The sequence below is a fragment of the Hermetia illucens genome, chromosome 2, assembly GCF_905115235.1.
Source record: "Hermetia illucens chromosome 2, iHerIll2.2.curated.20191125, whole genome shotgun sequence".
Classification (NCBI taxonomy): Eukaryota; Metazoa; Arthropoda; class Insecta; order Diptera; family Stratiomyidae; genus Hermetia; species Hermetia illucens.
In genome coordinates this window covers 26,972,918-26,989,683 of record NC_051850.1, presented here as the reverse complement: position 1 = coordinate 26,989,683, position 16,766 = coordinate 26,972,918, and the positions used below count along the sequence as shown (strand labels likewise).

At 45.7% G+C, this 16,766-nt stretch overlaps 1 protein-coding gene across 1 annotated transcript in view; it reads left to right on the top strand.

Moving 5' to 3' along the window:
- Nucleotides 1-3,415: 3,415 nt before the first annotated feature.
- The window catches only part of LOC119648670 (venom dipeptidyl peptidase 4), a 73,048-nt gene continuing 59,697 nt past the window's right edge, over nt 3,416-16,766 (top strand). Inside the window, exons 1-2 of the mRNA XM_038050457.1 lie at nt 3,416-3,821; nt 13,232-13,615. Coding sequence (XP_037906385.1) covers nt 13,346-13,615 — 270 coding nt within the window. The 5' untranslated portion in view covers nt 3,416-3,821; nt 13,232-13,345. The remainder of the gene's footprint in view (nt 3,822-13,231; nt 13,616-16,766) is intronic.

The window sequence follows — 16,766 nt, the reverse complement described above, 5'->3', positions numbered from 1 at the left end:
TTGGGGGATACGAACCCATGCGAACAAAGGATTGCTTAAACCTCGCCAAAAAGAACCTCCGAATCATAGTGGCAATTCTCACTGGTCACCGTCGGCTGAACTATCACCTAGGGAAGCAAGGGTATCTACGGACACTGTCTGCAGGTTTTGTGAGGAGTGTGACGAAACCTATACACGTCTTGGGACAGTTTCCGGCACTTGTGCAAAGTAGGTCGAGGCATTTTTTTTTTTATGGATGGAGGTGGAAATCTTAGAAAGACGCTGCTGCGCCAGGTTGCAGCAGTGTGTGGGATTCGCACCCACTAAAACCACCCCCACTCTTCCGCCCCTCCTCGCGGGACCACCGTGAAGTATTACTTCGCGGGGAGGCTCTGGTTCGCTATACCAGCTCGTCCATGTCGCGTCTCCGTTGCGCCGTCTTCCGAGCTCGATCCAACTCCAGGAGTTTTGTCTGCACCACGGCTATTGCCTCATTTACCGCCATCCAGTTTTCCTCCGACTTCAACATCTCTTCCACCAGGTTGGAGGGCTCGATATCCGCCCCCAAGATGCTGTTCAACCTCCTTTTCTGCTGCAGAAATCTGGGACAATGGAACATAACGTGCTCCGGGTCCTCGGGTGAAGCACCGCATTCAGGACAGTTGGGAGACTCGTCCAACTCGCAGCGATGCAAGTGCTTCCTATAGCCACCGTGTCCCGTAAGGAACTGTGTCAGGTGGTAATTCAATTCTCCGTGCCTTCGGTCGACTCATTTCTCGATACACGGGATCAATGTATGGGTCCACCAGCCCTTGTCGGAGTCATCCCACCGTTGTTGCCACTTGCCACACAACTCTCTCCTGATGGCTTTTCGGAAATCCGCATTCACCTCGGCTAGATTTGCCTTCCGTTTTTCGTAAAGCCAGTGTGCCTCGCTCGCTAGAAGATCTATAGGGATCATTCCTGCGATGACACACACTGCCTCCGTCGACGCCGTCCTAAATGCGCTGCACACCCTTAGCGCAATTGGCCGGTACGCCGAACTTATCTTCCTCCGGTTGACAGCGTGGTTCAACGTTCCCGCCCAGACAGGGGCCGCGTATAGCAGGATCGACCTCACCACTCCCGCGATGAGTAGCCTGCGACTATACTTCGGCCCTCCCACGTTTGGTATCATCCTTGCAAGGGACGAGCTGGCATTTGCTGCCTTCTCTCGCGCATAATCCAAGTGTCCCTTGAAACTCAGCTTGGCATCGATCATCACCCCCAGGTATTTGACAACTGATTTTGAAACGACCTCACGATTACCAACCCGGATGGTAACCGCGTTGTTCTTCCTACGGTTGGTAATGAGGGTCACCTCCGCCTTTTCGTCCGCCAGGTCTAGCTTGGCCATTCGTAACCATGACTTGATGGCATGAATGGCTTCATTTGCATAAAGCTCCACGTCCTCGGGATGATTTGCAATTGCAACTACCGCCAGGTCGTCCGCAAAACCAATCAGCGTTGCCTCCTCCGGCACGCGAAGGCCAAGCACTCCATCATACATTATGTTCCACAGCAGTGGTCCCAATCCAGAACCTTGAGGCACACCTGCTGTCACAATGTACTCCTTCGGCCCGTCGTCCGTCTCGTACCAGAGAAGTCTGTCCGAAAGGTAACTCTCGATTAGCCGAGCCAAGTAGCTAGGAACACCCAGTTTGGCCAAAGCGCCTTTAGTCCAGCCCCAGTTGGCTGAGTTAAAAACATTTTTGACGTCCAGCGTCACCAGAGCACAGCATTTGCCCATGGCCATTGCATTTCGAGCCAACTCCACGACCTTTACTACTGCATCGACCGTAGAACGGGCTCGCCGGAACCCATATTGCCGCTCTGAAAGACCACCCGCAAGCTCGATAAACGGGAGCAGCGTGTTGTATATCACCCTTTCCAACATCATCCCCATGGTGTCTTAGAGACTAATAGGGCGATATGAAGAGGGCACGCCGGATGGTTTTTAGGGCTTCGGTAGCAACACCAGCTTCTGCCTATTCCACTGGGCGGGAAATATTCCTTCCGCCATGCACGATTCGAATTCGAATCTGCTTGCGAACCACCTTGGTCTGGCCTTGACCGCCACCTTCAGAGCCCTGTTCGGAATTCCGTCCAATCCCGGAGCCTTGCTATCCCCAATATGTCTGCAGATTTCCCGAATTTCCTCCTCGGTAACATCAGGGATCGAGAAGACGTCCTGCAGAGCTGCCAGTTGGGGTTCTCTTTCGTCCTGTTCCTGCTGCGGGAAAAGAGCTGTAATTGTTTGCAATAAAAGCCGTGGGCATGTCACTTGAGGAGATTTTCGCCCGCGGATCTTCTTCATTACAACTTGGTAGGTTGCACCCCACAGATTCGTATTAGCGTCCATGCAGAATTTCTGGTAGCATTTCCACTTGCTTCTTCGTATGGCCTTTTTAAGGTCGCTGGGAGAACACTTAATACCAGAGGGAAAGATCTGGAAGTAGGGAACATACTACGGTTATAGGCCTGCTTGAGATACTACAGGTACACTATACCTCGTAAAAGGCCACAACAGTTCCTTAAGGAAGCGTTGCGACTTTCTCTTAACAGAATAATAATAAGTACTGACCGCTTCGCAAGGCTGTTTCTGGATAACTTTCTTATCTCACATTGCACTAGTCCACATCTGAGTTCCTCAAAAAAAATTAAACTCCGTAGGATATTTGTTAAGACTTGCACTCCACGATATTCGCAACAAGCAAGCAGTTTTAATTACCACATAAGTCATGAAACCAGAATTGCATTACAATGAAGTGGGCCATCTCAAGGCGAATGCTATTTTCAATTACATTCATTAATCTTAGCGACATATCCCCAGGCCAGACTTGCAGCAATTTGCGGTCTAAAGATTTTACGCAATTCTAACGACAACAGATCAAACAAGATGCCAAGCTAGGCTTGCAGCTCATACCACAAACATGGGGCCATTGTCGCACTCACCGCAGTGTTAGGTTCTCATTTTCACCTATAGCGTTTCAGCTTCTTCCAGCCGAAGCACAGTTTCCACATGCTCCACGGCGCCGAGTACCGAATGTGCCAAGCACCCAACCAGCCACACATATGAATTCTTATGAATTACTAAATTTAAATTCGCCATAATCAATGCGAGGTGATGGGGGATGGTACGAATGTGAGAAGATTGTCCAATTTGGCTGATACTGAGATGCTGATAGTTGACGAGTTGATTAGCACTTGCTCGCGGGTAGCATCTTCGCTCGTACCAACTCTGGCATAATTGGGCATCTTGAGCTCAACCGACTTCCAGTTGAAAAGATCGTGAAAGTTGATTCTCCGTTAGTAATGCTGCCCTGGACCAGTCATGCGAGAAGAAATAACAGAATCGGTTGTTCGTAGTAACTACTATGCCAGTGGCGGTAGTCAGGAACCAAGATCGGCTGAGAGTTTTCCGTGAGCAATTTTCCAGTGTCTAGCGGAGTACGCTATCGCTAATGAGCTATTGGCGCTAGAACAGAGGAATCAAGTGACTAATGGAAGTGCCGAAAAGAAAAGTGATGGTACAGTGAACCGCTCCAGCAGCTGAGTCTGGACCAAGACAAGTGTTAATAGAGTTGGAGTATCTCCCCTGTGACCGGTCAGTCATATTTCATGAATGAACGTTTTTAGTGATACTGTAAAGTGATCTCTTTGTGAAGTTGTAGTTTGGAATGCAGTAACAACTGCGTTCCCGTGAAGCCTGAGGTCAGCCAGAGTCACACCGTAACAGGTCGTACTGGGTTTCAGGTCGTGACTTTGGAACGTGCTGGGCCTACCTCAAGATAAGTGGGAAGGTAAGTTATCTGGGAGTTAAGCCCGTGTGATTACAAACAAAATACTATGGGAAACACCTGCTCGACCACTGTGTGTACACACCGCCCACCTCCCTATCCGGCAATGACCTTCCGCTGAAAGCAGCTCAGTTCCACCGAACCTATCTGTCCGCATAATCGATTAATCACTGCTTGTCCCCGTGTCTTTCCAAATAATTACCCTGACTAGTTGCAATGTTGACTTTCCGCTGAACAGTTAATAGAATGTACACAGAACAAGTTGTTACTCTTATTTGTCTTATTTGTCTACTCTGAATAGAACACGCTGCGTTCCTGAGCGCTATCTCAACGCACACTTTGCTCGTTAGTTTAAATATTGAGTTTTTAGGTCACCACTAATCGTGAAATCATGAGTTCCAGTTTGTGGGAAGAAAGTGAAATCCCGACATCATCGTAAACTGAAATGGGTAAATATTTAAAAGATTTTTCTCGTATCTCCGCACAGTGCAAAAGATACATTCATACACATCTGTAGGTGCATACCAGGTACGTGTGGCCGATTAAGTGAGCATCTTTCACTTTTTCCGATTCTTCGATGCGGAACCCGGTATGCAACTCTTTCACACATTTTTTGCTGCTGCCGAGGGAAGTTGTGCTTTGTTCGATGATCGATCGGTTGCGGAGAGATTATGTAAACACGGATAGGTCGAGTGCAGCCCCGTGCACTAAGTCCATTCCGATGCAGGCCTGCTTTCCATCTCTCTACAGGTGAACGTATACCTGGAAAAATGAATCCGCAATTCAACTGCAATTAAAACTTTTCGTTTGTTTGCCGAACAACAAGTGCTGATATTACGTACGCTGGCACGTAAGCACCATACGCGGTAAATGCCAGTCATACGTGAAAAAACACTTATAACTTGCCAAATTTTTGAAAAACCGGATCGACTATTTGCATAGGAGAATCCGAAAGTTTCGAGCCTCCTCTCCGTGTTTATTCTCCACTTGACCTTGGCAATAAAGTGATATAATTCGAGTCGTTAGTTCCATACGCCAACAACTAATCGCCAAATCATCAACTTGGAGTGTTTATGGTTGGGGCTTGTGTGGTTAATGAGCACAAAGCAGATTTTATTAGGAAGCACCGGTGAGAATCGATCTGATGTGAATGTGAACAACGATGGAGTCATTTGATTCTACATATATGAAATGCATGACTAGGCCCACCTCAGAAAATGTTCATATATTTTACAAGAGTTATTGGTTTGGTAAATGTTGCTCAAGTTCAATGGACCTATCCAATTTTTATACAAAATGAATTCCGTCTTTTTTTTGAAGATATGGTAGTAAACATGGCTATGTGAAACACCAACTTCAACTAACACTGTCATCCTTAATTCCTCATCATTTGATATTTTGTGAGGCAAACTTCCTCGCTACCTGCGCCCCACTCAGTTTTGCCTCTTAAATTCCACTCTTTCAATTGTATCATTGTATCCTCTCATTTCTATTTTGATAGTATCGTTATTATTAGTTGCCATAAACCGCTATGCGGCATATAGTGCACCAACCCTATTTGCGCACCAGCATTGATCGTTCTTCGCGACATGTTTCAGCTTTTCTCATGACTGCTCCAGAAACTTGCACTTGTTCTTCACTGTTCTGCACCAGTGTATAGTAGAGCCAACAATAAAATTGTCATTCTTTCTTTAATTTGTGACCTATCCACTGCCAATTCCGAGAAATTGGACGTAGGCATAGCTCTTTGTTTGGTATTTATTTTGCCCAGAGCATCTTGATGCGACTTTTTTTTCTGGTGGAAGAAAAAGTCATCATTATCAACGGCACCACGGCCGCTATCCAGTCTAGGCCTACCTTAATAAGGAACTCCAGACATTCCGGTTTTGCGTCAAGATCCACCAGTTCGATATTACTAAAAGCTGTCTGGCATCCTAGCCTTTGCCATTGCTCGATCTGAGGTAGCGTCCGAGATGTCTTCTATTTCTACCATAGACACTGATTGCTCTTATAGACTTTCCGGGCAGGATCATCCTCACCCATACGGATCAAGTGACCCGGTTACCGCAACTATTGAGGCGGATTTTATCCATAACCAAACGGTCATGGCATCACTCATAAATTTCATAGTTATATAGATCAGGAGGGAGAATACATGAGGACTGACAAAATCATTGTCTTGTACAGTAAGAGTTCTGACCTTGCCGTCATGTGGTCCCCACCGATGCTCCGCTGTTGCAGTTTTCGCTTCGTACTCCATTACACTCCATTCCTGCGATGAACACAGGAAAAGAGCGCAATAGTGCCCGCACAACCCGTGGCCGTGCGCGTACCACCTTTATGTGGTAAGAGCCCCGAGGTCTGGTTCCACCAGCTTGAGGCATAATTTGCGCTGGCCGGCGTCACATCTGACGCCACTCTTTTCAACTTCGCGCTGGTCGGGCTGGCCGAGGAATCCATTGGGCCTGTCTTCGAAAAGAGCACTTAATTCGGCAACTGTCAGTAAGCTGAATCACTTGCTAATAGAATTTACCCTGGACGACCGGACACCCAATCAGCTGCTTAGAGAAAAGAAACAACTGGCTGGGGTCACGGTGGGAACGGCTCTGCTCCAATCTTTGCGGTTTCCGGAGGGCAGTCGTACCATTTTGGCGTGTGTGGATCCTAGTTCGCTGGGTATGCTGGCGGCAACCACCATAGCCATAAAGTCAAGGTGAACTCGCAGCCCTTAGTTGATGAGGTGGCGATCAACGCACCAGATAAACTCGCGTAACTACAACATTCAATGGCTGCGCTGAAGTTTCGATTCGCCCTGTATCCATGTACCATCAATTAACACCTCAGGCTTTAAAATTGATCTGCACTTATGGATACAGGCAAGTAGACCTGAGTTTGGGATATCGACGCACGTATTCGTGGCGTTTCATTATAACAGACGTTTGCACTCCTATTTTAAGAGCAGGCTTCCTGCGCCCCTATGGTTTGTTATTGAATCTGCAACGTAGGTCTCGACTTGCCCATCTAAGACTCTATCCATCATTTTTGAAGACATTGCCGACCCACGCGTCCTTTCACTTCTTCAAAAATATGGCAACATAACTACCGAGCGTAGCCTCTCCGAGCCAGTAAAACATGATGTTCAGCACCACATCAGCACCACTGGCTCTCCTATCTTCTTTGAAGTTTAAAGAGCTTCTCAAGCAGGGTATATGCAGACCCACAAACAGCTGTTGGTCTTCGGCACTCCACATGGTCCCTAAACCAAACGCCTAAACGCTCAGACTATTCCGGACCGATATCCCATACCGCCCGTCCATGACTTTGCGCATTCTCTGGCTGGTAACTGTATTTTTTCTACCTTGGATCTAACCAAGACATACAACCAAATCAGAATAGCTCCTGAAGTCATTCTGAAAACGGAAATATGTACACCTTTCGGGCTCTTCGAATTCACCAGGATGACTTTTGGACTGTGCAATGCGACGCAAACGTTTCAGAGATTTATCTACTCTGTTCTTCGATACCTAAACTTTTGTTTCATTTACATGGATGACATTTTGGTCGCCTCCTCTTTAGAGTCGCATTTCGAGTGCATTTTTCAACGTCTCCTTGAGGCTAGTGTTGTTCTCAACGTTAAAAAGTGCTAATTCCTCCAATTGCAAGTGAAATTTCTCGGCCACAATATAACTCCTGATGGCATCCAACTAGACCCGGACAATGTGCAAGCAATCGCGAGTTTCCCGCTTCCCAAAACTATTAAGGATCTGAGAAGGTTCTTGGACAACCAAAGACACCCAACTGATTGAGCAGTCCACAGCAGTTATCCAGGTATTTGAGTCAACCGAGCAATAGCTGGTCGACGCCACACTCCTAGCATTGCCTCAACAAAATGCACCCGAGCCGTGCTCGTGGATGCCTCAGACATCGCCTTAGGTGCTGCTCTTTACCAAAAGGTGAACCGAAGCTGGCAACCGTTGAGCTTTCTCTCGAAACAGTACCTACGATTGTGAGTTGTCACCGCGTACCTCGCAGTAAAATACTTTCGCTATTGTCTAGACGGCAAGCTGTTCATGGTGTTCACGGACCTCAAGTCTCCAAGATTTGCCTTAAAACAGAAACCCGACAAAGCGTTTCCTCGTCAACTCAGGCACCTGAGTTTCATAATCTAGTTCATCTCCGACATCCAACACATGTTTGGAAAAAACAGCGTAGCTGCTGACGCTTTGTTACGCATTAAGTAGGCCAAGATACCCACCACAATCGATTTCCCAGTAATCGCGATGGCGCAGAAGGACAACGCAGTTCTTTAGGAAATGAAGAGTAACTCCAAGTACACTTTCAGGGAGTTCCTCATTTTTGGCTCGACTTTGGTCCCATACATTCCAGCTGCTTTTTGCAAGCGAGTATTTAACGCTGTTCACGGTCTGGGGCACCTAGGCATCCGGGCAACGAACCGATTAGTCACTGTGAACTATTTCTAGCCGTCCATGATCAAGGACATCAATTCTTAGGCCAGACAGGGCATCGCATGTCAGAAATGTAGAACTTCGAAGAATGTGAGAAAAGAAGCAGGTATGTGACATAATTGACCCATTGCGAGACTCGCACGGTTTTCACGCGGTGGCCTGAGGTGGTTCCTCTAAAAGACATTACGGCACTACCATGTGTTGAGCCCCTCTGTCGAGAGTGGATTCCACGCATTGGTGTGTCGGCGGTCTTCATCACTGCCGACTTGTTTTGATTTCAGGCTTTTGAAGGCAATATCCTCCTATTCTATGAACGGCAGATCGATTCCAGGATTGGAGTCTACACGGTCCAAAGAGAATTCTTCAATTGCCGCCGATGAGCTAGAAGGGCTTAAGAGTTCCGAGAATTAGGACGGCCATCTTTTGTATATCAAATCGCTCCTGCCTTGTCTCTATAAGGGCTTATTTTTGCTTGAAATCTATGTGTTCTCGCAACTTTAAATGCTCGTCAGATGTTGATTGTGGCGAAGTATTGTCGACATTCCAAACAGTCTCGTCGGACTGACTACTATTGTCGGCTTTCCGGCTTAAGACCTCGTATTTATCTTTCTTCGTTTTGGTAGGTCGTTATATGGGTATATTATCGGTAGTAATTGTACCTTTGCTGATAAGACGAAGGAACTTGCAAAGACTCATTAAAGAAATCCAGCGATTTGATGACCAGCTAATGAAGCTCATTATTATTTCAGCTGATTGCACGATTTCTTTTTCCACCGCATACGCACCCAGACACGTCGACCCCATGCCGAGAAAGACGTCTCCTGGCGTAAAGATCTGTAACGTGCCTCCCGATTAATATATTGTCATTACGGGTGACCCAACAAGACTAAACTCAGGAGATTCAGCTCCCAGCATATTCTTAGAAATTTTATGGAAACGGAAAAATCTTGCACTCGCTCGACCGCGCCGGGAGTTCGTGAGGCAAATTCCCGCATAAGGGCTGTTGTTAGTAATGTGTATATGATGCAGTACATTGGTGTACGTCCACATGGTTGCGTACACATGGCTGCGAATTACTGCGAGCACGTGGCAGTATTTGTCATAGCAATAGAGATTGCACAGCTGTTTATGGCTTCTCACATGCCGGCGGAAACCAAAAGCAGAGGTTCCTTAAAGATTCGTTTCGGATTAATTGTAATGGATCTTAATGGAATCACTAAGCGAATGATGCTTCAAAATTCCTCTATAGGAAATTTGGCGAAAGCAAACACGCATAACATTCTCGGCAATAGATCCATGTTTGCTCTCCTAAGGAGTGAGGAGGAAATAAGTAGATGCATCCAAGATCAGTTTTTCAGGCGCATCCGTTTCCTGCTGAGATTAGACGAAGAAACACACCCAAGAAAACCATCTAGGCAACGTCGACACACCAACACCACTTACCTACTTGGTCCCTACCCGAAAGGTGAACAATGAGATTCCATGCCCATTTGCCGCTGAAGTTGCTCTTCCTGTGTATAGTCTTCTTGGGGTGACCCTCCTGTGTGCTTAAAGTCAGACGACGTATTCCAACACCGGCCAGACCTACTGCTCAACGCATTCAACGCTTGCCTAAAAGAGGGCATTTTCCTTGCTCGTTGGAAAATTGCGAGGCTTGCGCTGATTCCTAAAGGGAAAGGCGATCCCGAACTGCCGTCTTCATACCGCCCACTATGTATGCTTGATACTGCTGGGAAAGTGCTCGAAAAGCTCATCAGAAGTAGACTCGCTGAAGCGATACGCGCTGCCGGAGATTTATCTCCCTGGCAGTTTGGTTTCAGGGCAGGGAGATCGACAATTGATGCTGTCATGCAGGTCGTGGACGCCGTTCGACGAGCAGAGGCACATAGCCACCGAACTCGACGGGTGGTGCTCCTCGTAACGCTTGACGTCAGAAACGCTTTCAATTCCGTAAGATGGAAAGACATTCTAGGCACACTAGACAATACCTTCAACGTGCCGAACTATCTCTTACGGATTTTGAGGGACTATCTGAGGAACCGCTCCCTGCTCTATGAAACACTAGAGGGTCAAAGGTGAATGGAGGTCACGTCGGGGGTAGCACAGGGATCCATCCTAGGGCCGGACCTCTGGAACGCTACCTATGACAGTCTGCTTAAACTCGACATGCCAGAAGAGTCGCGCCTGGTCGGCTACGCAGATGATGTCGGAGCGCTTGTTACTGGACGCACTGTCGAACAGGCGCAAAGCAGACTCGGCATATTGATGCGACGGGTAAGCTGATGGATGACTACTCATGGTTTCAACCTTACACTGGAAAAAACCAAAGTAGTCATCCTGACTAAGAAGAGAATTCCGACTCTGCGTCCCATATCGTTCGGCGAGTCGATAATCGAGTCGAGTAAAGTACCTCGGGTTGACTCTTGACTCAAAGATGAGCTTTTCTGAGCAAATCCAAGCAGCAGCGAACAAGGCTGCGGTTGGAGTTTCGGCGTTAAGTAGGCTAATGGCAAACATTGGGGGTCCTACGTCTAGTAGGCGACGTCTCCTGATGAGCTCAACGCAGTCTGCCCTGCTCTACGGCGCAGAGGTATGGGCTGGCGCTCTTAACAAGGAGGTATATCGTAGACGCCTCGCGCAAGCACAGAGACGGGGAGCTTTACGGGTGGCGTCTGCGTACCGTACAGTCTCTGAACCGGCCGTGATGGTGATCGCGGGAGTTATCCCCGTTGCCCTTCTTGCTAGGGAGCGTCAGGCCATATACAAGCGCAAGGGAGATCAGCCAAGGGAGGTGGTTGCTCGTGAAGGACGGCAACACACTCTAGACGAGTGGCAGCTCTCTTGGCAAAATGAAACTAGAGGCAGATGGACTGCGCGGCTTATCGGCAACTTAGGTGCGTGGCTGAATCGGAAGCATGGTGAGACTGACTATTTCCTTACCCAATTTTTAAGTGGGCATAGAAATTTTCAGTCTTACCTGCACAAGATTGGAAAGGCGCGTTCTCCGGATTGTGTGTTTTGCAATGGAGTTGTGGACGATTCCCACCACACTTTTTTTTCTTGTGGAAGGTGGAATGGGGTTCGTCAGCAGCTCTATTTAAACACAGGGGATCTCTGTCCAGACAACATTGTGGAAGCTGACAGCTGGAACCGTGTTGCCCATTACGTTCGGGCCCTTCTCATTGCTAAGAAGATAGAACTCGACCGGTGGAGGAGCCGAATGGCAGGAGGTTCCTTCAACTGACAGTTCCCTTCCTCCTCTCCCCTCCCGTTGGTGAAAGGAATTCCCTGATTTGAAGGCTCCGCAAGGCGGGAGAGTTCGGGGGCTGGCCCGAAGTAATGTACAAACGGTTCTAGGCTAGCTCTCTGACGATGGGGAGGTGTTTAGTTGGTAGTCGGACGATGTACCGAATCGGGAGTCCAACACTGTGTGCGTAAATGCATTCACCGACCCTACCCCAAAAAAAAAAAAAAAAGTCAGACGACAACTGGTGGTACGAGGTAAACGATTTGGAACAAGAATGAGTTGTTTCATCTCTCTAGATTTTATAGTGAGAACTGTAAAACGCAAATCGACTATATTATGTTAAGGCACCGGCATTTCCTCACCATTACCAACCACAAAGACGTTCCCTATGAGACCAACGCACCTCAATATCGGCCGTTAGATGCCATCCTGCGAATCAAATAACTGTTGAAACAATGGGAGGAACCGACAAACAATAATAATGGTGGCGTAAAAATAAGCCAAAGGTAAGTCGAATATGCTACTTCCAACAATTGCGAATTTCGAAGAAACGTGAAATCAAACTAAAAATACAATCCACAAAGAGATGCGGGTTCACCAAACCTGCTAAGCAGTCATTCATCCGAAATACTTGGCTTTGGAATGACGATATCTAACTGAAATTCCGTAAGTAAAAATGCCTCTATAAGTGTCTTCTCGATGCTAACCGCAACAAAGCAAGCGAAGTAAAGAAAGCGATTGCTGGGGAGGCAACAGAAATCTGTATCAACTTGTCAAAAACCGGAGGAGGATTTGCTTGTCGACTACGTTCACAAGTACTGTCGAAATTTAGACCAATTGCACCTGTCAGTGCCACTGGTGCTTAGAGGTGCGAGGAGGCAGACAGGGCAGCAACCGTGTCGGCCGAATCAATACCAAGTGGCCAAGGAGAACCTTCAGGAAACGCTATATTCTCATTAGCTTGCTGGTCGTGATGCAGTACCCGAGCGCTTAAGTCTACACGAGGACTCATTTGAAGTGGCCTCTGCCACGAAGCCTCACTAGAGTATCTAGTACCATAGGAACCAGGATAGTCCTTCAATGTCTCAAGAGAATTCCTGGGGCCTGTGGAGTTGCACTGTACAACTCGTATGTCGTACTCCTTAGTTCGGTAAAGATTTGCACTGGTAACGTTTAGCTTGTCACAGCTGGGTTCAGATTGTGGTCACTAAATCAATCCGTTTCTTCAAAAGTCCTTGGAGCCGACACACCGGGTACTCACGTAAAACCATCAGGACCTAACTGTCAGCGTCACGAAAGTTGAAGAGGCAATGAAATGAATGAAATCATGGAAAGCAGCAGGACCCGACGAAATTTTGGAGAGCTGCAATTTTGCAATTCTGGCTCAGTAAGTTTTTCACTCGCGTTTTTGAGCGGGGCCGAACTCTACCTGACTGACAAGCAAAAACAAACGTTCCAATATGGAAAAAGAAGGTCAGCTACGATCTTTGGTGGCATTTAAGAAATTTTTACATTTTTTGCTGCGATAAACTCCAAGTGAACTCTACCTAAAACTATGTAGGGCTGAAACAATGTAAAATTGTGGTTAGATATTTTCTCCGTAACTGATAAGACTTTGTTCTATTTTCGCGGTGTTTTTCGCGTTTCCCATTTATCAATTTATACATAAGAAAGCCATTTTAATATTCATCATTTTTCAGGTCTAAGCTTCTAGATAACGTTAGCATGGAGCTCACATATGAACATGGCTGCAGATAAACGTACTATCACCGCTTCGCAAACTGCATAACGGCTGTAAAATTTTATTATCGGCCATGAAACATTTTCTAGCACGTTTTCTTTCGACTTATGGAAAACCAAAGTCGGGAAACACTAGTGGGCCCGCAGCAAATAGAAGGAAGGGCAGTTCCCGTGCTGACTATTCGATTCTGAGCCAAGAAGAGGCCGCAGCAACTATCCCGGTGATCGATAGTAGTGACCAAGAGGTGGACGAGGCTGAATTAGAATATCTGACGACATCGCACCAAATGATCATCAAACGAGGAACGTACAACATGAGACAGGAATTCGAAAACAGCTACGAGGTACGTAAACAATAGACACATCTTAAAGACGTAGACACCTATTTGCATTTCGGTTTGTCCATCTCACAAGAATGGTTACAGAACGTGATTCGATTACTGATTTGATTCCTGTTGTGAATGGTGGTCAGTTGGTCTGAATGTTGAGTGGGTGGGCATAGTATCTATTGGAAATTAGTGCCATTCCTTCAGACAAATGGAGCTCCCTAATAGAGGAAGAGTTTGGTTACAACACTAGGTAACCATTCATTATAAAAAATCAAACAAAAGCCAAGTTGCCGACAACACTAGGAAGTAGCAGTCCGGGGGTGAAGTGAGCGCATCCATCAAACCGATAGTAAATCAATTTCGCTTGCACCACTCTTCAAGCGCTTACTCAACTTTATCGTTAAGCAAGCCTCAAAAGTACGCAGCGATTTGTCTATTTACGAATTCCGGTAATCCGCACCGCTCGCCGCGTCCGATACCTGCTTCATTTCACTTTCTTCCATCTCTCCGGTCTAATGGCTTCGTCAATTCACTTTTAATCATATGCCATTCCCATAAAACTAAACACAGCCCAAGCTTCCTACAACACCTCACGGCTTCGGGCATGAACGGATGGACGGAATAAAAATCTCATAGCCCCGGTCGTTTCGCACTATCTGAAGTGTCGTAGGCTGCTGGCAGTAGGCTATAGCCATAGTGAAAGTGAAACAAGTTCACTCTCATCTTGAATACACGACATGTACCAGCTATCATCCATCCACACTATGTGAAAATTCCAATCCAAAAGGCCGGGGGACCACAAATTTTTTCTAAAAGCAAATATGTATGATGCGCTCCTACACTGCGGGGCTGTCGTTTAAATCTGTGATGACTGAGCTTAACCTTCAGATGTGAATCTATTATTGCTTTAGATACTTGACTTGAAAAGCGAAAGAATAACCCGCAGAATAGTAAAGTCCTGGACGAATCATTTTAACCAATTTTTAAGATGCTCTTGGAATGAAACTTTATGAAAAAGTATTCACTTCTTGCCAGTTTGCCTGTTTATTCTCCGGCATTTGAAGGACATATCTTACAAAGATGCACTTGCAACTTGAGAGCATTTTGTGGGATACAGATCCCATTTAATGAATGCTTTTGAAGCAGTTGAGCAAAATAGATGATGAACTGTAACAAACTTTCGAAGTAATCAAGAAGTTGGAGGAAAGAATTTTTTTTAGAAGGATATCATGTCTATAGTTTTTTCAAATCAAATTCAAAATTTTTCAAACCAAATTCAGTATTTTCCAAATCACATTCAGAATTTTCTAAACAAATTTCAGACTTTTTCACTTCAAATTCAGAATTTTTTCAAAGCTTTATTATAATCTTTTATAGCAACTTTTTACCATGGGTAAAGAAAGGAACTGGGAATCCTTGAAAACAGTCTGCGAAGCCCATCGTTTTGTTCTAATGGACCATTGTATTCTATCTGGGAAAAAAATTAATCCGCCTTCTAAATTCAGAATCGAGAATAAAAGAATACGCCCGGGCTTACGACTACAATTGATTCCAAAGCTTGCTTAGACCCGTACAAACATTCATTTATGATTGTCCTCTTCCTACCCAAGATTTTAAAAATTTAATTGTGGAGGAGAAGCAGGAAAATTGATAACCGTCTTAACTACCCAAATAATCTTCCCTCCAAAAGTTACTTATTTATAGGGCCTACAAATAAGTTCTGTCGGTTTTTTCTTTAAATTTGAAGCTTTATTGTGAAAAATTGGTTATACATTCATTGTTCAAAGTATTGCCCATCGCTAGCCACAACTTTCTTCCATCTTTCAGACAATTCATAGATACCATTGCGCCAAAAATTGGCCTGCTTGGCCGCTATCCACTCATCGAGCCATTTTTTGAGTTCGTCGTAATTGGAGAAGTGCTGGTCAACCAAGCCATGCTGCATCGACCGGAACAAATGGTAATCAGAAGGAGCAATGTCTGGAGAGTACAGCGGGTTGGGTAGGACTTCCCATTTCAACGTTTCTAGATATGTTTTAACGGGCTGTGCAACATGTGGACGAGCATTGTTATGTTGCAAAATAACTTTATCATGCCTTTGCTGGTATTGCGGCCGTTTTTTCTTGAGTTCGCGGCTCAAACGCATCATTTGACATCGGTAGAGTTTGCTCGTGACCGTTTCGTTCGGTTTTAGCAGCTCATAGTATACCACTCCCAGCTGGTCCCACCATATACACGACATGATCTTCTCACCATGAATATTCGCTTTGGCCGTCGATGATGAGGCATGGCCGGGGTATCCCCACGTTGCCCGACGCTTGGGATTATCGTAATGGATCTACTTTCCTCGCCAGTAACTATTCGATGCAGAAAACCCTTCCTTTCTTGTCGTTGGAGCAGATGTTCGCACGTGAAAAAAACGGCGTTCGAAGTCTCTTGGCTTCAGTTCATACGGAACCCAACTTCCGACCTTTCGGATCATTCCCGTTGCTTTTAAACGGTGGGAAATGGCTTGCTGAGTGACTCCAAGTATTTTTCCAAGTTCTTCCGTTTGCGATGGATCTTGGTCGAGCAATGCCTCTAATTCTTCATCTTCAAAAATTGTTGGCCGTCCGGCGCGCTCTTCGTCTTCCAAGTCAAAATTGCCACTTTTAAACCGTTCAAACCACCTCTGACACGTTCGTTCAGATAGAGCATGGTCACCATAAACTTCCTCCAAAATGCGATGACTTTCGGTTGCTTTTTGCTTCATACGGAAATAATGAAGTAGAACTCCCCGCAAAAACACATTATTTGGTACAAAATTGGCCATTTTCGTTGATGAAAAAAGTATTGTTGTTTACATTTCAATTAAATAATTTATACTGACGTTTGTGCCTATTGACAATAGCTTTCCGATGAATGTTTGGAAATGTGGATCAATGGAATAAAAAACAAGCTACGCCATCTATTGTGAAAACCAACAGAACTTATTTGTAGGCCTAATATAAAAAAATAGAGGACTGACTTTTCTAGGGGGTAACTGCTCTACTTAACCCTCTAATAATTCAGTACCTCTTTCAGAGAAAAATAATAATGAAACAGAATTGATGGATTGCTCAGACTATCTACAAAGAATCTCAGTTCCTTTCTTACTCTTTGGTAAAAAGCTTACATAAAACTTTAT